The sequence below is a fragment of the Mixophyes fleayi genome, chromosome 3, assembly GCF_038048845.1.
Source record: "Mixophyes fleayi isolate aMixFle1 chromosome 3, aMixFle1.hap1, whole genome shotgun sequence".
NCBI classification, from domain to species: Eukaryota; Metazoa; Chordata; class Amphibia; order Anura; family Limnodynastidae; genus Mixophyes; species Mixophyes fleayi.
The window spans coordinates 243,785,675-243,804,236 of NC_134404.1; the positions used below are offsets into that span (position 1 = coordinate 243,785,675).

General features: G+C 44.3%; 1 protein-coding gene across 1 annotated transcript in view; it reads right to left on the reverse strand.

Annotated features, from left to right (window-relative positions):
- Nucleotides 1-304: 304 nt before the first annotated feature.
- The window catches only part of FAM120B (family with sequence similarity 120 member B), a 278,632-nt gene continuing 260,374 nt past the window's right edge, over nucleotides 305-18,562 (reverse strand). Inside the window, exons 9-11 of the mRNA XM_075203367.1 lie at nucleotides 2,999-3,077; nucleotides 1,732-1,824; nucleotides 305-1,293 (exon numbers count right to left, since the gene is read on the reverse strand). Of these exons, the coding sequence (XP_075059468.1) occupies nucleotides 1,743-1,824; nucleotides 2,999-3,077 (161 nt within the window). The 3' untranslated portion in view covers nucleotides 305-1,293; nucleotides 1,732-1,742. The remainder of the gene's footprint in view (nucleotides 1,294-1,731; nucleotides 1,825-2,998; nucleotides 3,078-18,562) is intronic.

The following is an 18,562-nucleotide window of genomic DNA, read 5'->3' on the forward strand; positions in this document are numbered from 1 at the left end:
GCCAGTGTGAACATAATTTTTTTTTTTTTTCCATTTAGCCAAGTTGTGTTTTTTGGTTTATTTAAAAAGGTGTAATGTGTAAAAATAACCCATATTTCTTTGCTTTTTCTGAGCAAAAGGTAGTGAGTTCTGCTCATGTGCAACTTTTAATAATCAGTGTAAAGTGTCAGACAGGTGGCGATGCGTAAGTACCAATAGTGCTAACTTTTTTACATTAAGTATAATACTGTTCTACAGGCAGGACAGACAGTTTTTTGGTGTTTAACTTAAACAACATTTATTGTGGTACAGAAGTTCAAGTATAGATGAATTTTGCATCCCCCACAATGTACACACTCAATTTTTGATGTGTGCAGGATACACGTAACAGAAGTGTAACAGACTGTAAATAGTGCAACATTTTTCTGAACTTAGAAAATATAAAGATTTACAAAATATAAACAAATTATTTTACAGGTTGTTGGTTACAACCACACACATTAGCCTATCTGCGCCTTTTGGCAGGTACATCAAAGGGTCGGGTGACACTCTCCCCTCTTCCTCAGCCCCCCCTTGTGCGAGCACCTCTTCTTGGCGGAGTACTTTGCACGGAGCGTCCTGGGGGGAAATGTATTAAGCTCCGGGTTCTTCAACACCCGCGAGTTCGGCGTCTTCAGTGCTTAAATTTAAAGCGGCGCTGTCTTGTAAAGGGAAACTTCCGCTTTAAATTTAAGCGCTGAAGACGCCAAACTCGCGGGTGTTGAAGAACCCGGAGCTTAATACATTTACCCCCTGGTGTACTAGCCAAACTGGTTTCAGTAGAAGACACTGGCAAAGGTAACCGCACCGTTATGTCCTGGTGAATTTGGGCAGCCATACGATTCACGTTGGCATTGACCTCCTTTACTGTGGTGTGTAAGGCCTCCACAGCGCCAGTCATTTGAATTATGCTGACATTCGATTGCTCAATAGCTGCAGCGATATGATTTAATGCTGAAGGAATGAGGTTAGTACTGCAGTAGGAACGACTCAAATGTCCAACAATATGAGACATATGTCTCGTTTGAGTGTCCATAAACTGAGACTGCAGGACCTGGAAATTAGCAATGGATTGGGCCATTTCTCGCCCTGTATCCAGCTGAGGAGGTGCAGCTTGTTGCTCGGATGACTGTTCCGCAGGGCCAGTTGCTTTTTCCTGGCGCGTAGACACTGGGACATCTACCATCTCTAAAGTGATGACTGTGTCTTCCTGTGTGTCGTCAGGAGGTGACATCTGCGCAGAATGGCGCTGGCCTTGCAGAGATGCTGAGGTTCCTGTGGTGAAATAACCAAGGTAAGTATATAGGATCAAACATGTTTGTAAATTGCAATCTGGACACTGGACAAAAAACATAACCTGTTACAACTACAGAATGGTTAACAATGCCTACCTTCCTGATTAGTTGTCCTATGCGACCTGCCTAAGAATGCTACTCATCTGTTTTTGGAATAAAATCTCATTTTGCCTATGTGTTAGAGTGATGGGATATAAATGTAAATTATTTTTAATTCAAACTTTGATGGTGCTGGTAGCAAAATGTAGCAAGACAGAGATTTGAGGTTAGCTATTACTATTTTAGTTCTCCCTCTGTGTAGTACATGAAGCTGTTTTTGCAAACCATATATAAAGCAACCACTATAACATTTACACCAACATTTTGTGTACCAAAAATATCAACAACATTTTTTCTCCCCCAAACAGGCTACACGCACCTGCTTGTTCTTCAGGTGCAGAATCCCTGACAGAAGGTGGAGCAGTAGACCTTGGACTCGGAGTGGAGTCTCTTCCAGGCGATTCTGGATATGCTAGAAAAAGCAGACACTGTATTAGCAGTGACAATCAATGATAATGTGCTTTTCAAATACATTTTAAAATGTTAAAAAATGCGTGTACTTGCAAAACAGTTATAGTAAAAAATTCAAACAACTCACCAGCTGGTTGTCCAAAAGAAGGTGCATCCGTGTCCTGGACATTAACCACCTCTACAATTTCACGGGGCAGTATGTGCCGCAGCTCCTTCTCATATGTGGTATATTCCACACAAAGTGGTGGACCACCACCTGTTCCTCTTGCTGCCTTCCTTTCCTCAGCCTTTGAGTCTACACAAACCGCTTTAATGGTCCCACTGCATTAACGGCATGGCATATGTTCGCCCACAATTTGTGGCGCCACCTTAGTGGAGTACGGGCTGCAAGGTTCCCTAAAACTATTTCATAGCAGGGAACAATATTGTACACCAGCACACAATTCTCGTCATGAGAAAATCTCACATTCCTCCCTGACTTCGTCTTCCTGCCCTGTCCTGTCTCCCCTAACTCTTCCTCACCTTTCTCTGTCCCCTCCAGCTCCATCTCCCTCTCCTCAGCCTCTGCCCCCCTCCTATCTCTGGCCATAATGTCCAGTAGGACACAAAAAACAAGTAACGCTGAAGTACTGACAAACAAAAAGGACAAACTAAACTAACTACTGAAACACTCACAAAACACTAACACACAAGTAACAGAGACAAAGGACTAGACAATTACCAAAAAAACAGGACAGAAATTCAATCAGAAAATAAAGGCACAAGACTGCAAAATAACACAGGACTACTCACACTCCAATCAGATATCGCAGCCAGGGCTGCCAAGAGGAATTCAGGGCCCGGGTACAACAAATTCATGGGGCCCCCCCTCATAGTCGAGTAAGCAAAAAAATTCGGGGGTGTGGTCATACATTCAGGGGTGTGGCAATGTGCCATTGGGGCGTGGCTAGCACATCAAAATCACTAGGTCCTGAATGCACCAGTGTGTCACATATGTCCCAGCACTCCTGACTTTTAAGACATCTAGCACCACAGTGTAGTATACAAACAATGCAGTGTGTACACAAAGAGTTCAGTCTTTGCCTACACCTTACATTGGGCACAACACTCACCAAAAAGTGACATTGTCCCTACTAGAATCACAACATTTCACACACTCTGCTGCTCTCTCCTACCTGTTCTTCTCACTTTCACCACCTGTGACTGCTGCTTTCTTTAGTTGCGGCTTGTCCAGGTCCTGGAATGTTGAAGGACCTATTTGGGAAAAAAAAATGGCAACATTTAGAAAATTACAGCCAGCCCCGGCGTTAAATTAATAGCACCCACGATTAATAATTAAGCCTTCCTCCAGCCCCAACATTAAAATAGTTGAACATGGGTCAGTCGGTCCTAAGAGACGGGCGATGGCCTCCGTCGCCCTCGGCCGATCAAAAGGGAGTCGGGTTCAGATCCCCGAACCCGGAGCGGCGGAGACGGGCGCCCCCGCGGCATCCAGTGCGGCGACGCGACCGATCCCGGAGAAGCCTGCCCTGATCGCAGCACAAGAACCCTCCAAAACACCTCACTCACAATACTAATACCTCCAAGCTCCTTTCTCTATACTCCTCAAAACCCTATCAAAGAAAATGTGTAAACCCTGTGATTTATAGTGCTTCTGATGTCAAATCTCCTGATACAGAAAGTAGCCAATAGTAATACTGTATGATAATGATGTATTTTTCAAAAAACCCGCCATGACACGAAACCGACGTGTTTTAAAGCAAAAGTGCCATGTTTCTTTCAAAGCCGCCGGCTGCTTGGAGGCTTACATACCGCCGTTACATCGCCGGCGGATTCATCTTGAAGCTTAAAATCGCCCATTAGTAAATCCGGCTGTTTGACATGCAAAACCGCCGTAAAAACGCGGCTATGCATGACGGAAACACGCCCGTTAGTAAATCTAGCCCTAAGGGTCATTTCTCCAAACTCATTCTCCTCGACCTCTCTGCTGCTTTCAACACTGTTGATCTCCTACACACCCTTCACTTCATTGGCCTTCGTGAAATAGTTCTTTCCTGGTTCACTTACTACCTATAAAACTGCTCCTTTAGTGTTTAAACCTCTGGCACATCCTCCCTTCCATTTCCACTATCTGCTGGGATCTCACAGGGCTCTGTTCTTGGGCGGCACGGTGGCTTAGTGGTTAGCACTTCTGCCTCACAGCACAGGGGTCATGAGTTCAATTCCCGACCATGGCCTTATCTGTGTGGAGTTAGTATGTTCTCCCCATGTTTGCATGGGTTTCCTCCGGGTGCTCCAGTTTCCTCCCACACTTCAAAAAAAACCCCAATACTAGTAGGTTAATTGACTGCTATCAAAATTGACCGTAGTCTCACTCTCTGTCTGTCGGTGTGTGTATCTTACGGAATTTAGACTGTAAGCTCCAATGGGGCAGGGACTGATGTGAATGAGTTCTCTGTACAGCGCTGCGAAAACTGTGGCGCTATATAAATAAATGGTGATGATGATGATGATGATGTTCTTGGCCCTTTACTTTTTTCATTGTACACCACTTCTCTTGGGGCACTAATTTGCTCATTCAGCCTCCAGAACTACCTCAATGCTGATGACAACCAAATATATATATCTTCCCCTGATCTCTCCCCTTCTGTACTATTATGTCACAACACTACTTAAAGCTCAACATATCCAAAATAGGGTTTATTATTTTTCATTATTTTCAATCCCTACACTGGCTCCCTGTGTAGGGAGCCAGTGTAGGGATTTGCAAAGTGGTGCAAATCCATACACTGGCACCCTGTGTCCTCCAGAATCCAATTCAAATTACTTACCCGTACCCACAGAGCCCTCAACAATACCACCCCTTCATACATCTCAAATCTCATATCAAAATACTCTCCTTCCCATACTCTTAGATCTGCCTCTGACCTGCACCTTTTCTCGTTTCTGGTAAGCACCTGTCACTTGCGCCTACAAGACTTCTCACGTGCTGCTCCCCACTTATGGAATTCCTTACCATGTCCAATCAGACTGTCCCACAGTCTTCAAATCTTTAGACGTTCTCTAAAAAACCATCTCTTTTAAAGTTTACCTTATCCCTGATGATACTGTTCACACTAATACACTCTCACAGCTGTCCGAATCTCCACTCTAAAGCTGGGTACACACTACAGGGTTTTTGGCCAATGATCGGTTCAACCAGCTGACATATGACCGCTCGTTCGCAAGTCGGGTCAGTGTGTGTAGTGACACGATGGTCGAAAGTCTGCCCAAATGGATGATTGTCGCCTCATTTAGTTGGTCGTACCGTTCAATATTTTCGTTCCAATCTCCTTTCTGTTGTGTAGTGTGTATAAATTTCCGACCGATCCACGACAATCCTCCGATATTTCCTCGATCTGGGGGGCGTGTGTATGTAAATTTGTGATGCCTGTACCAGTCCCATGTGGCGCGGTATCCACACATCACTGACATGTGTATTGCACCTGTCTGGTTGCAGACTATAACACTTGTGTAAACCCTTTGCATCTATATTGGGAACCTAATCATATTTACCCTTTATAAACTTATACTTTTATAAACTATTAAACTTATAAAGTCATATTAACCTTTATTAACTAATATTTGTAAAATACCCAGAATAAACAACACAGTGTTAATGCAACAGTTTTATTGCAGGAAACAGTACAAAAAAATTTATTGCAGAATATGACAAGTGAAAAAAATAGTATTACACTTTAAAGGTGCTAGTGGTTTGTGGGAGAACAGTTCCAAACAGCATACACATTTCAACAAAATTTTTCTCAATGTTTTTCATTTTTTTCTTAATGTCACTTAGGTTTATATTCCCTTTGATTTCTTTACCTATGAAACAAGGAAATAAAAAATGTTTACCATTAAAACTTCTATATCTGTAATCTATATCAAACACCAGAAATAGTCTCATTTGCTCACCTTGGACACTGCTCGAGATCAGACATGGGCGTTCATTTCTGCTGTGGACCAATCAGCGATGATGCCTGCAGAGAATGGAGCATTGTGGGCAATGCCTGTTCGTGTATAATAACCTTGTGTTTGGAGATTTTGGGCTATTACTTTAACTCTTACAGGACCATTACATATGAAGGGATTTTGTTATTAGGGAATAATTATTGCATTGCACTTTACAAGTTAAATGTTTTTTAAAAATTTTATGTATGGTAATAAACTTCTATTTTATAGGAATGAATGAAGAGACACTGTGGTCTTCTCTTTTTTTTGTGGTTTTGGGTGTTAACTATAGTGAAAGCTCTGCCCCTTTATGCTAATGTCTTTGGTATATCGTTACATGCCCCACAAATGTTGCTTCAGTGTGTACGAAATTAAAATCATTGCTCACAACAGCATGGCTGTAAAAAGTCGCTACTGGGATATCCGCTCTTCCCTTTATCGGCTGAAACAAGGCTAGTGTGTATGCAGTCCATGGACTGAGCTATCAGATCATGGATCGGATGTAAAATCGATTGGCATAAAAAGTTGGTGGAAAATTCTGTAGTGTGTACCCAGCTTAAGCCACGCTTGTTCCCATTTCAGTTGTGCCCTCTTTCAATTAGAATGTAAGCTCTCTAATGAGCAGGGTCCTCCATACCCTTGTTTTCATGTCTGCATCTATTTTGTCTGCCTTGTTTGTCCTTCTTTTATGTATGTCCTGTTTGTCCTACTGTGCAACGCTGCGGTGCACTGTGGCAACTTACAAATCTATGATAAAAATAATAATAATAGAAAGACCTTGATGCATGCAAATAAGATCTACATAATCTGCATTTTTGGAGATTCCAACTGGAATCCTGTATAAGAAAGAAGAAATATGCCTTCTGAATAACCCTTCAAATTTTCAATCAAGGAAGCAGATTTATCTAAGGGGTTACCCCTCCCAAGCTTGGCTATCACACGTTGATCTTGAAAAAGTAAGTGCACTGACAAAGGTGTCACTAAATCATACATGTCGCTGCTTTGATTTATTTTCTCTCTCTCTCTCTCTCATATCTGTAAATTAGCAGCCCCACCATTTTGTGAGTGACAGCAATCTCACTCCATGATAGTGCTGAATCTGCAGAAAACCACAGGATGTGATGGTGTACCATGTCTGCATTGCGCAAGGAACATGTCCATTAAGGCTTCTGCCTTAATCGTCTTAATTTTATTACCTTTTGGAGTTTGAGTGGAAGAGATTCAATAGTTTTCTTAAATTTTAAATTGTGTTTAGGTGAAATAAACCTTAATCGGACATGTTGAACTGCAAGGTTTTTTGTCTATAGAATTTCATAGCTTTTTGTAAAGTTTAAATATTTAGGATATCAAATTCAGAAATATGAACACAAAAAAATCGACGCCAAATAAGAATCATTTGGCTCATATAGTTTCAACAATTTTTTTAATCCCTAATAAACAAGCATGTTTAAATTGGTCTATTATATTAACGTCTACCAGCTATGTGATCACATGCACACATGCCACCACCAAGTGCACCAGCTTTATTTCTTGTCACCTCTTGTGTACCATTCTGACACCCTATTCTTATGAGCTCTTCTTTCACACGTAACCTCCCCATGCACTAACTTTATTTTCACTTCTCTCCCGCTTTGCACCAACTTTTGTCACACGTCACGCTATATGCCCACCAACATTTCTCACACATGCCACCAAATATGTCCAACAGCTTTTTTGCCATGTGCCACCCACAAGCTTTTCTCTCACATGCTACCCTGTATGTGCCACACTGAGTGGTGCAGTATGTATGTATGTTCTGGCATGCAGCGGCGGGGTGCAGTATGTATTCATGCTCTGACATGCAGTGACTGGGTGCAGTGTATATGCATGTTATGGCATGCAGCGGTGGGGTGCAGTATGTAAGCATGTTCTGGCATGCAGTGGTGGGGTGCAGTGTGTATGCCTGTTTTGGTAGGCAGTGATGGGGTGCAGAATGTATGTAAGCTGTGGCAGGCAGTGGTGGGGTATGTATGTATGCTGTGACAGGTAGTGGTGAGGTATGTATGTATGTATGCTGTGGCAGGCAGCGGTGTGGTGGGTATATATGTATGCTGTGGCAGGCAGTGGTGGAGCATGTATGTATGTTGTGGCAGGCAGTGGTGGGCTATGTATGTTTGCTGTGGCATGCAGCATTGGGGTGCAGTATGTATGCATGTTCTGGCATGCAGTGGTGGGGTGCACTATGTATGCATGTTTTGGCATGCAGTGGTAGGGTTCAGTATGTATGTAGGTATGTATGTTCTGGTAGGAAGTGGTGGGGTCCAGCATGTATGTATGTATTGGCAAGCAGTAGTGGGGGTGCAGTATGTATGCATGCTAATGTAAAACAAGCATAAATAGAACACAGATTCACTCATGTACGGGTGGCTGCCTTATTCCCAATAATGGATGGTAAGTCCAGAGATAGTATTAAACAGAAAAGGGTAGGGACAAGCATCAGAAAATGTAAGTCAGCAAAAACACAATCATTCTTATATGCGTACCAGATGTAAATAGGAACATGCGTACATCAACAGGTCTGTAATGCTGGTTTACTCCAACGTACTTCTCAAATGCATGTGATCATCTCAAGAAAACATGAAGAAAGATCACATATAGTCTAGAAATTATAATAATGTATTCAAACTGATGTGGATCCTACCACCACACAGCACACTCCTCACATGATTAGGCATACCAAAACTCAAATAGAATGGGCTTATCTGTAGTTCTTATTGTTGATCCTCATTGGTGTCCTTCTTCTCCCAGGTCGGTGTCGGCTCGGATTCACATGATTGCCTGTGAATCAGAGCTGCCACCAGGCATCAGTTTGAATACATTATTATAATTACTACACTATATGTGATCTTTCTTCATGTTTTCTTGAGATGATCACATGGATTTGAGAAGTACGTTGGAGTAGACCAGTATTGACCTGTTGATGTGCGCATGTTCCAATTTACATCTGGTATGCAGTTAAGAATCAATGTGTTTTTCCTGACTTACAATTTCTGGTGCATATCCCTACCCATTTTCTGCTTAATATGATATATATATATATATATATATATATATATATATTGTGGCAAAAGCCCGCTACTGCAGAAACACACGCAAACAACTTCTTCCTTTTTATGGTGCTTTATTGTCAGGATGGTAAATGTTTTGACACTGTATACTTGCACAGCAATCATGGAGACCCTAAACACTAGCTATAGTATAGTCCAGCTCTCTCTCAGGAACAGCCAGCTCACCCAGCGTTGGTCTCCCTGCACAAATGATATAAACAAGCTTTTATACCTGATACTCCTCCCCCAGCCTTAGCTTGATGGACAGGTGACACACCCACCTTCTCTTTAAAAGGAAACGCCCATCACTGGCTCTGTAATTCAAACAGACACACCCTGTCTGTTTGCTGAGAGGAAGGATTTCAAGTCATGTAAGTTAAACCAAATTTAAACTATTGCTTTTCATACATAGGTCTTTACATTCAATCTAGGTGCATTACTGCACAAATGTTTTACTCTACTTCCCTGCTTTCTCTGCATATTGTCAGCTAAATGCCTCCTTTTGTTACATATCCCTCCCCCTAGCGTCTCCAAGTAGGGGGACGCGGACTTCGCGAGGAGCGCATATTTTCGTGACAACGCATCTGCATTTTTGTGTAGAATCCCGGGTCTATGTTCTACTGAGAACTTGAAAGGTTGCAGTGCCAAAAATCAGCAGGTTACCTTGGCATATACCTCCCGGTTGTTCTGCATCCATCTCAATGGTGCATGGTCTGTTATTAAAGTGAACTCTCTGCCTAGGAGATAATAGCGCAGAGCTTCTGTAGCCCATTTTATGGCGAGACATTCTTTCTCCACAGTGGCATATTTTTGTTCCCTTGGAAGCAACTTACGGCTTAGGTACAGAACAGGATTTTCTACTCCATTCTTCTCCTGTGACAAGACTGCACCTAAGCCAGCACCAGAAGCATCAGTTTGGAGGAAGAACCTCCGGGTAAAATCCGGTGCTTGTAGAACTGGGGAGGAACAAAAAACTAACCGAAGATCAGACCAGGCGGTTTCAGCAGAGTCAGACCAGGTTAATCTATCTCGACAACTTTTCTTTAACATGTCCGTTAGTGGAGCAGCTCTAGTGGCGAAGTGGCTTACAAACCGCCTGTAGTAACCTACTAAGCCTAAAAAGGTTCTTAACTGTGACTTTTTCTCTGGTCTTGCCCAATTTTTGACTGCCTCCACTTTGTCAAGCTGGGGTTTGACATGCCCTCGACCAATAACGTACCCCAAATATTTGGCTTTTCTCATGGCTATGGCACATTTCTCTGGGTTAGCTGTTAACCCTGCTGACCTTAATGAAGCTACGACCGCCTCAACTTTGGCTAAATGTGATCCCCAGTCTGGGGTATAAATCACTATATCGTCCAGGTAAGCGGCTGCATAAGCTGTGTGAGGTCGTAGCAATTTATTCATGGCCCTTTGGAAGGTGGCAGGTGCCCCATGCAATCCAAAGGGTAGGACTTTATATTGATAGAGACCATCAGGGGTGGAAAATGCAGTCTTTGGCTTGGCCGTGGAAGTCAGGAGAACTTGCCAATAACCCTTTGTTAGATCAAGGGTTGTCAAATAATTGCTACCAGCAAGAATTTCCACTAGTTCATCCACACGTGGCATTGGATAGGCATCAAACTGCGACATACTGTTTAGGCGCCTAAAGTCATTGCAGAACCTAATTGTCCCATTGGGTTTCGGGACAAGCACAATGGGACTATTCCACTCACTAGTGGACTCTTCAATCACATCTAACTGGAGCATCTTCTCGACCTCCTTTCTCACGTCCACCCGTCTGGCTTCGGGAATACAATACGGTTTCTGCTTTACAATGACTCCTGGCGCAGTGACAACGTCGTGTTCGATTAAGGGAATGCGCCCAGGAATGGAAGATAGACATCCCTGTTCCGGCGAATCATTTCTTCAGTCGGTTGCCTCTGCTGAATGGACAAAGCTGGCTCTATGGGCACTTCAGAATTTTCAATGGCAGTACTCACTACCTGAGGAGAGGTTTCCTCATCATGCCAAGGTTTAAGGAGGTTAACATGGTATATTTGCTCCTCCCTTCTCCTACCTAACTGGCAGACTCTGTAATTGACAGGACCGACAGCCTCTAGAACTTCATATGGACCCTGCCAATGGGCGAAAAGTTTGCTTTCCTGGGTGGGAACCAGGACTAGGACCTTGTCCCCAGGCTTGAAAGATCGAACAACAGCACTTTTATCATAACTTTTTCTCTGTCATTCCTGAGCCTCTTTTACATGTTGCTGCACAATGGGCCCTATCTTTCCTAGCCTCTCATACATTTGGGACACAAATTGTACCAGATTTGGCTCCTTGGGACCTTGCTGCTCCCACCCTTCTTTTAACATATCCAAGATACCTCTGGGCGGTCTCCCAAACAATAACTCAAAGGGACTAAACCCTGTTGAAGCTTGAGGTACCTCACGGATGGCAAACATCAAATAGGGAATAAGAGTGTCCCAATCTTTTTTCTCTTGAGCCACTGCTTTCCTGAGCATGTGCTTTAAAGTGCGGTTAAAGTGTTCCACCAAGCCATCTGTTTGTGGATGGTATACAGAGGTGTGAAGCGCCTTAACCCCTAGCAACTGGCACATGTCCTTCATCAGTTTAGACATGAATGGAGTACCCTGATCTGTGAGAATTTCTTTGGGTATTCCCAAGCGTGTAAACATCAATACAAGTTCTCTATGGTGCTGGACTTTATGTTTCGTAGGGGAATTGCCTCTGGATACCTGTTTGCATAGTCAAGCACCACTAGTATATATTGGTGCCCACGTGTGGATTTTTCCAGTGGCCCAACAAGGTCCATAGCTATCCGTTCAAAGGGAACTTGTACTATTGGTATTGGAATGAGAGGTGCCCTGTACAAGGGTTTGGGACAGGTTCTCTGACAAATGGGACAGGACCGGCAATACTTTTTCACTGCCATGTGTACACCGGGCCAGTAAAACCTAAGCAGAACTCGTTCCCGTGTTTTATCCTCCCCTAGGTGTCCCCCACAGACATGTGTGTGTGCTGCTTTTAACACTAGGGTTACATGGACCTGAGGAACCATTAATTGTTCTACTTTATCCCCCTGCACATTAGCAACTCTATACAGGAAATTATTTTTAACAATAAAATATGGTATACCTTCTGCAAACTGGGCGGCTTTCGCTACCCCATTTACCTCAGTCACACTTTTAAAGGCATGTTCCAAAGTGGCATCATTAAGTTGGTCTCGAGCAAAGTCCTGCAGAGGAAACAAAATTGGTATTGCGGACCAGTCCGTATCCTCACTGACAGGCGGGGTGGGCTCATCTGCGACATCACTGACGAATGCTAGTTTCGACTGTCCATGTTTCCCCGCAGGTGGATGCTTTTGTGGAACTCCTGCTGTGACTCCCAGGATGGCATTCCGGTTTGGCAGTTCCCAAAGATCGATGTCCAGATTCTGTGGATCTTTAGGTGGTTCCTTTAAGACCGGGCTTCCGACCGTTGCATCAGTGACCGGCATGTCTGGCCGGATCCGCTCACCGAGGACATCATTAAACAGTGGGAGGTCTCGCCCCAAAATGAGTGGATATGGGAGTTTAGGTGCTATGGCAGCTACCACCATAACAGTTTTGTCTTTGAGTGTGACTGGTAGTATTGTTCTTTCATACTCCTCTGTCGTGCCATGTACGCAAAGAACCTTCACCTTGGGCAACCGAAAAGTTATGGTTTCGGGTAAGGCAGAGCTGGAAACCAATGAGAGTTCACTCCCCGAGTCAACCAAGGCCAGAACAAGGTTCTGGTTGATTAGCACAGTCACCCGTAACAAACAAGGACTTCCTGATGTGGGACTCATGGTAAAACAGCTTGGAAAAGCAGGCCCAATATGTGCCACGGAACAGTTCATGGGTTCCGGTAGTTTAGGACACTCTGCCTTAAAGTGGCCTAGCTCACCACATTCAAAACACGTCAGATTAGACAGCTTTGCACCTGGCCCTCTGTCCGTAGCAGTTTTGCCATTGGGCCCTGTAGCAAGGATTGTCAAACCTGGCTTTTGGTGTGGCAGCGGCTTTGGCACAATTGCAGGTTCTTTAGTCATTTGCTGTAGCGCACAAAACCTTTCTACCACGGTGGCAAGCTCTTCATAAGTTTGTGGGTCTGATTGCAGAACCCACCTTTGCAAATCGCGGTTCAGCCCCCGGATGCAGTGATCTATCGCCAGAACTTCAATAATCCGAGAAGGCGAATTCTCCTCAGGCTGCAGCCATTTCTTTAAAATTTTATAAAGCTCTCAAAGGACACCAGATATGCTTCTATGTCATCACCTGGCGACATTTTCTGGAGAACAGGACCAAGTGGTTAATTTCTGTCATGTCTCACCTGGCTTAACTCTTCTCTTAAGAGCCTTGTGTTTTCCACCTGTGCCTCGGCAACTCGTAGCATCTGAGCTTGCTGCTGTTGCTGCGCAGCGGCCACATTCACGAGGGTTCTTAGTACTTCCTCCATGTTGACGTCTGCGCGGGTTGGATAGCGGAAACTTGCTTCCCGGAGTATCCCACTCCTGACACCACTTGTGGCAAGAGCCCGCTACTGCAGAAGCACACGCGAACAACTTCTTCCTTTTTATGGTGCTTTATTGTTAGGAGGGTAAATGTTTTGACACCGTATACTTGCACAGCAATCATGGAGACCCTAAACACTAGCTATACATAGTCCAGCTCTCTCTCAGGACCAGCCATCTCACCCAGCATTGGGCTCCCTGCACAAATGATATAAACAAGCTTTTATACCTGATACTCCTCCCCCAGCCTTAGCTTGATGGACAGGTGACACACCCACCTTCTCTTTAAAAGGAAATGCCCATCACTGGCTCTGTAATTGAAACAGACACACCCTGTCTGTTTGCTGAGAGAAAGGATTTCAAGTCATACAAGTTAAACCAAATTTAAACTATTGCTTTTCATACATAGGTCTTTACATTCAATCTAGGTGCATTACTGCACAAATGTTTTACTCTACTTCCCTGCTTTCTCTGCATATTGCCAGCTAAATGCCTCCTTTTGTTACAATATATATATATATATATATATATATATATATATATATATGTATGTATATATATATATATATCTATATATATAATTAGTAGCTGCACAGACGTGGAGTTTCTTGGATACGTTAGACTTTTAGCACACCACCAAAGTGTTAGGCTGACGGTCTGATCACCAACTCACAGAACAAGATGGCGGAGAACTTCACCTATAGCAGCCGCCTTTCCCTTAGAGCTTAATATGCTCACCGGTACTCAGATACCCCCAGGACTTGACTTCAGGCGTAGTGTGAGTTGATAATACAGGCCCGTAGCGGCAGGACAGGAGGCTGAATAGAAGGCAGCGGATAGTCAGAAGGTAGTCAAAGTCAAGGGTCACAAGCAAGCGGATAACATACTTCCGAGATTCATTCACATCTGGTACTCGAGTACACGAAGGCTGAAGATGGCGAGATTGGCCTGGGTATAACACTGGTTTGAGAAGAGAACAGTGAATGGTCCAATGAACTTAGGCCCAAGTTTCCTGTAGGGCTGTCTGAGCCTGATGTTGGGGGTTGAAATCCAAACTTTTTGCCATACTTTGAAGGAACAGGTTGTACAGTGGGGATCCAAATTTTTTTTAGAGAAAAATGAGGCTCGTCTTAAAGAGGACTGAACTTTCTTCCAGATAACCTTGAGATCGATAGCTGTGGAATGAATCTGTGGAATACCAGCGGATTTAAGTGAATATAAAAAAATTGCGTCTGGGAGGGAAACCAAAATTACAATAGAAAGGATAAGTTTGAGTGGATGAATGACATGAATTATTGTAAGCCAATTCCGCCCAGGGTAACAAGGAGGACCAGTTAACGTGGAATTCCGTGGTATAAAATTGTAGGAACTGCTCCAGGGATTGGTTAACCCTCTCAGTTTGACCATTAGATTGAGGGTGGTATGCGGGTGAAAGACTGATTTTGATTCCAAGAAGGAAACAGAAAGATTTCCAGAAGTGTGCAACAAACTGAGAGCCACAATCGGAAACAATATCAGCAGAAAGTCCATGGAGACGAAATACATGTTGAATGAACAGGATAGCCATATCTCAGGCACTAGGAAGCCTGGTTAATGGTATGCAATGTGACATTTTGCTAAACCGGTCTACAACCACTCATATGGTGTTATGTCCTGCAGAGGATGGGAGATCGACAATAAAGTCCATTGACAGATGTGTCCAGGGTTTGAAGGAATGGATAATGGGACCAACTGGCCTGAAGGACAGTTCCTAAGGACTTTATTCCTAGCACAGTCTTCACAGGAGAGGACAAAATTTCTAACGTCAGCAGATAATGAAGGCCACCACGCAGCACGGGAGAGAATTTCCAGTGTTTTGTAAATTCCAGGATGTCCAGCAGTCTTACGGTCATGTGCCACAGAAAGGACCGCCTTCCTTAAATGGACTGGGACAAACAGACGGCTCTCCGGAGTGTTGGCAAGAGCTATCCTCTGAAATCTACGGAGCATCATACTTAAATCTTGAGTTAATCCAGCATGGATAATTGATGAAGGAATGATAGGTAGAGCATCCGTTACTGGAACGTGATGTGACATAAAGCTCCTAGATAGAGCATCTGCCCAGACATTTTTAGAGCCTGGTCTGTAGGTAACTAAGAAATTGAAGCGGGTGAAGAAGAGTGAACAGCGGGCCTGTCTGGGATTCAACTGTTTGGCCGACTGGATGTACTGTAGGTTCTTGTGATCCGTTATTACGGAGATTACATGTATAGCACCTTCCAGCTAGTGACGCCCATCCTCAAAGGACCATTTAATATCCAACAGCTCTCGGTTGCCCACGTCATAGTTAGCTTCGGCAGAAGAGAATTTACGAGAAAAGTAAGCACATGGATGTAAGCGGTGAGTATGAGAGTCCTTCTGGGAAAGGATATCTAAGGACTTAAGCAGACACAAATGCCCTTTTTAAGGCTTCAAATGCGGTTACCGCCTGAGGAGGCCAATTAGTTGGATCCATTCCTTTCCGGGTAAGGGCGACAATAGGAGCCACTATATCAGAAAAACCACGGATGAATCTCCTATAATAATTTGCGAAGCCCAAGAATCTCTGTACAGCTTTGAGGTTGTTGGTTTGTACCCAGTCGAAAATGGCTTGGACTTTAGTTGGATCCATGGAGAAACCAGCAGAGGAGATTATGTATCCAAAAAATAATACCTTCTGTACCTCAAACTCACACTTTTCCAACTTGGCAAAGAGATGATGTTCCCAAAGTTTCTGGAGAACCTGTTTGGCATGACCCTGATGTACAGACAGCGACTGAGAGTATATCAGGATGTCATCGAAGTAAACAACCACGGAGTGGTCAAGAAATTCACGGAGAACTTCATTAATTAGGTCTTAAAACACTGCAGGTGCATTTCTAAGACCAAACGGCATGACCAGATATTAGTGGCCAGAGTGTGTGTTGAATGCCGTCTTCCATTCATCTCCCTCTCTGATGCGGATGAGGTTGTACGCTCCACGGAGATCGATTTTGGTGAAAACAGTAGCACCCCTTAGCTGATCGAATAATACAGAGATGAGAGGAAGAGGATAGGTGTTCTTGACTGTGACTAGATTTAATCCTCTCTAGTCAATACAGGGCCTCAATCCACCATCTTTTTTTGACACGAAGAAGCATCTTGCTCCTACTGGAGATTTAGATGGTCTGGTGCACCCTTTCTCAAGACTTTCTTCAATATAAGCCTGCATGGGCTTGGTTTAGAGACCGGAGAGAGAATACAAGCACCCCTTAGGTAGTCTGGAACCAGGAATCAGCTCAATGGCACAGTCGAAGTCATGATGAGGTGGTAGAGAGTCAGCAGCCTTTTTAGAGAACACATCCCGGAACTCATGGTATTGAGAGGGAAGCTGCTCAAGGACTGATTGCAGAATCCGGAGGGGTAAGGTCAAGCAGGACTGTGAGCAATAAGAGCTCCACTGAATAATTTCTCCTTTAATCCAATCCACAACAGGGTTATGAAGGGAAAGCCAGGGATGGCCCAGAATCAAGGGAACAGACTTACAGTCTATGAGGAAGAAGGTCAGGGACTCAGAATGAGGAGCTCCTACGTTTAGCTGCACCAAATAATCTTGCAGCCAGGTAATGGACTACAATCTAGGCCACAAACTGTAATTGCGGATTTAAGCTTAACCATAGGAATTCCAGTAGAGTGGGCGAACCCGATGTCTAGGAAGTTGGCAGCAGCTCCACTGACAATGAAGGCTGAGAGGGCCACGGAACAGGCACCGAAGGTGACCTGCCCAGGAACCAGAACAGCATTTTTTGGGGAAACAATTTGAAGACCTAGGTGAACCTTCCCCTAATTCCCTAGGCATGCTCTTTTCCCAGTTTGTTGGCGCAAGAGCGGGAGAAGTGACCCTCGGCGCCACAGTAGAAGCAGAGACCTTGTGACCGCCTTCTGTCCTTTTCCTCAGAAAAGAGACGGTATGGGCTCCTCAAAGTCTGCAGAGACGGGAATACAAGCAGAAGGAAAAGAAGGTGCCTCTTTTTCTGCCTTCCTCTCCTTGATTCTCCTGTAAATCTTGATGTGAGCTGCATGAGGGTTTCCAGAGAGGTTGGAGAAGGGTACTGGTACCAGAGAGTCCTTGATCTGTTCTGACAGCCCTAAGTGAAACTGGCTGCATAATGCTGGGTCATTCCATTCACTGTCAGTTAACCACCGACGGAACTCAGCACAGTACTCCTCTGCAGTCAAGTCCGCAGATGAGCCTCAGCAGAGGCCACTCGATCCAGGTCATCGTAAAGCAGACCCGATGCATTAAAGAAGGCTTCCACAGACTGCATGGTAGGACTCGTTTGAGGCAGACTGAATGCCCAAGACTAGGGGTCACCTTGAAGGAGGGAGATGACAATCCCGACCCTCTGTTTTTCCGAACCGGAAGACCGAGGTCTCAGCCGAAAGTAGAGTTTACAGCTCTCCTTGAAATTCCGGCTTTTCCATCTGTAACATTGCTTCGCATATCTAACATGGTAATATAACCCTTGCTGGGTTTTGGCATTCAAGTTGACCTATTTGAGTCTAGACACTTGTTAATCTTCACTGGTCCCTGAATATTCTCATAGGTCAGATCACCCTACAATAAGCTTTCCTTCCCAATTTTTAATCCTCTTGTCATAAGCTTTTTATGCATCTCTACAAACATCATCCCATACATCTATCTCACAGGGCCAGGGGCGGATCTAGAATTTTTTTCTACCTGGGGCGATTTAGGGGGGGAGGGGATTTAGGCCTCACCCAATTTGTGAAAACTCTTGTTGTCGACGACTGCACACTATGTGCAGGTCCGTTCGGCAGAGACAGACAGGGAGAGTGTGCTGCCCGGCTGCTCTGATTGTGTGATTAATCAGAGCAGCCGGGCAGCACACTCTCCCTGACTGTCTCTACCGAACGGACCTGCACATAATGTGCAGCCGTCGGCAGCAAGCCCCTGCTAGGGGAAACAATCGCCCCTATCGCACCCCCCTGAATCCGCCACTGCACATGGCAGGGTCATTCATCCTCATACCACTCAGTACAGTGCATGATCACTCACTCAGCTCAGTATCCCTCGTTCATTCACACCGGACAGTCCTCGCTCA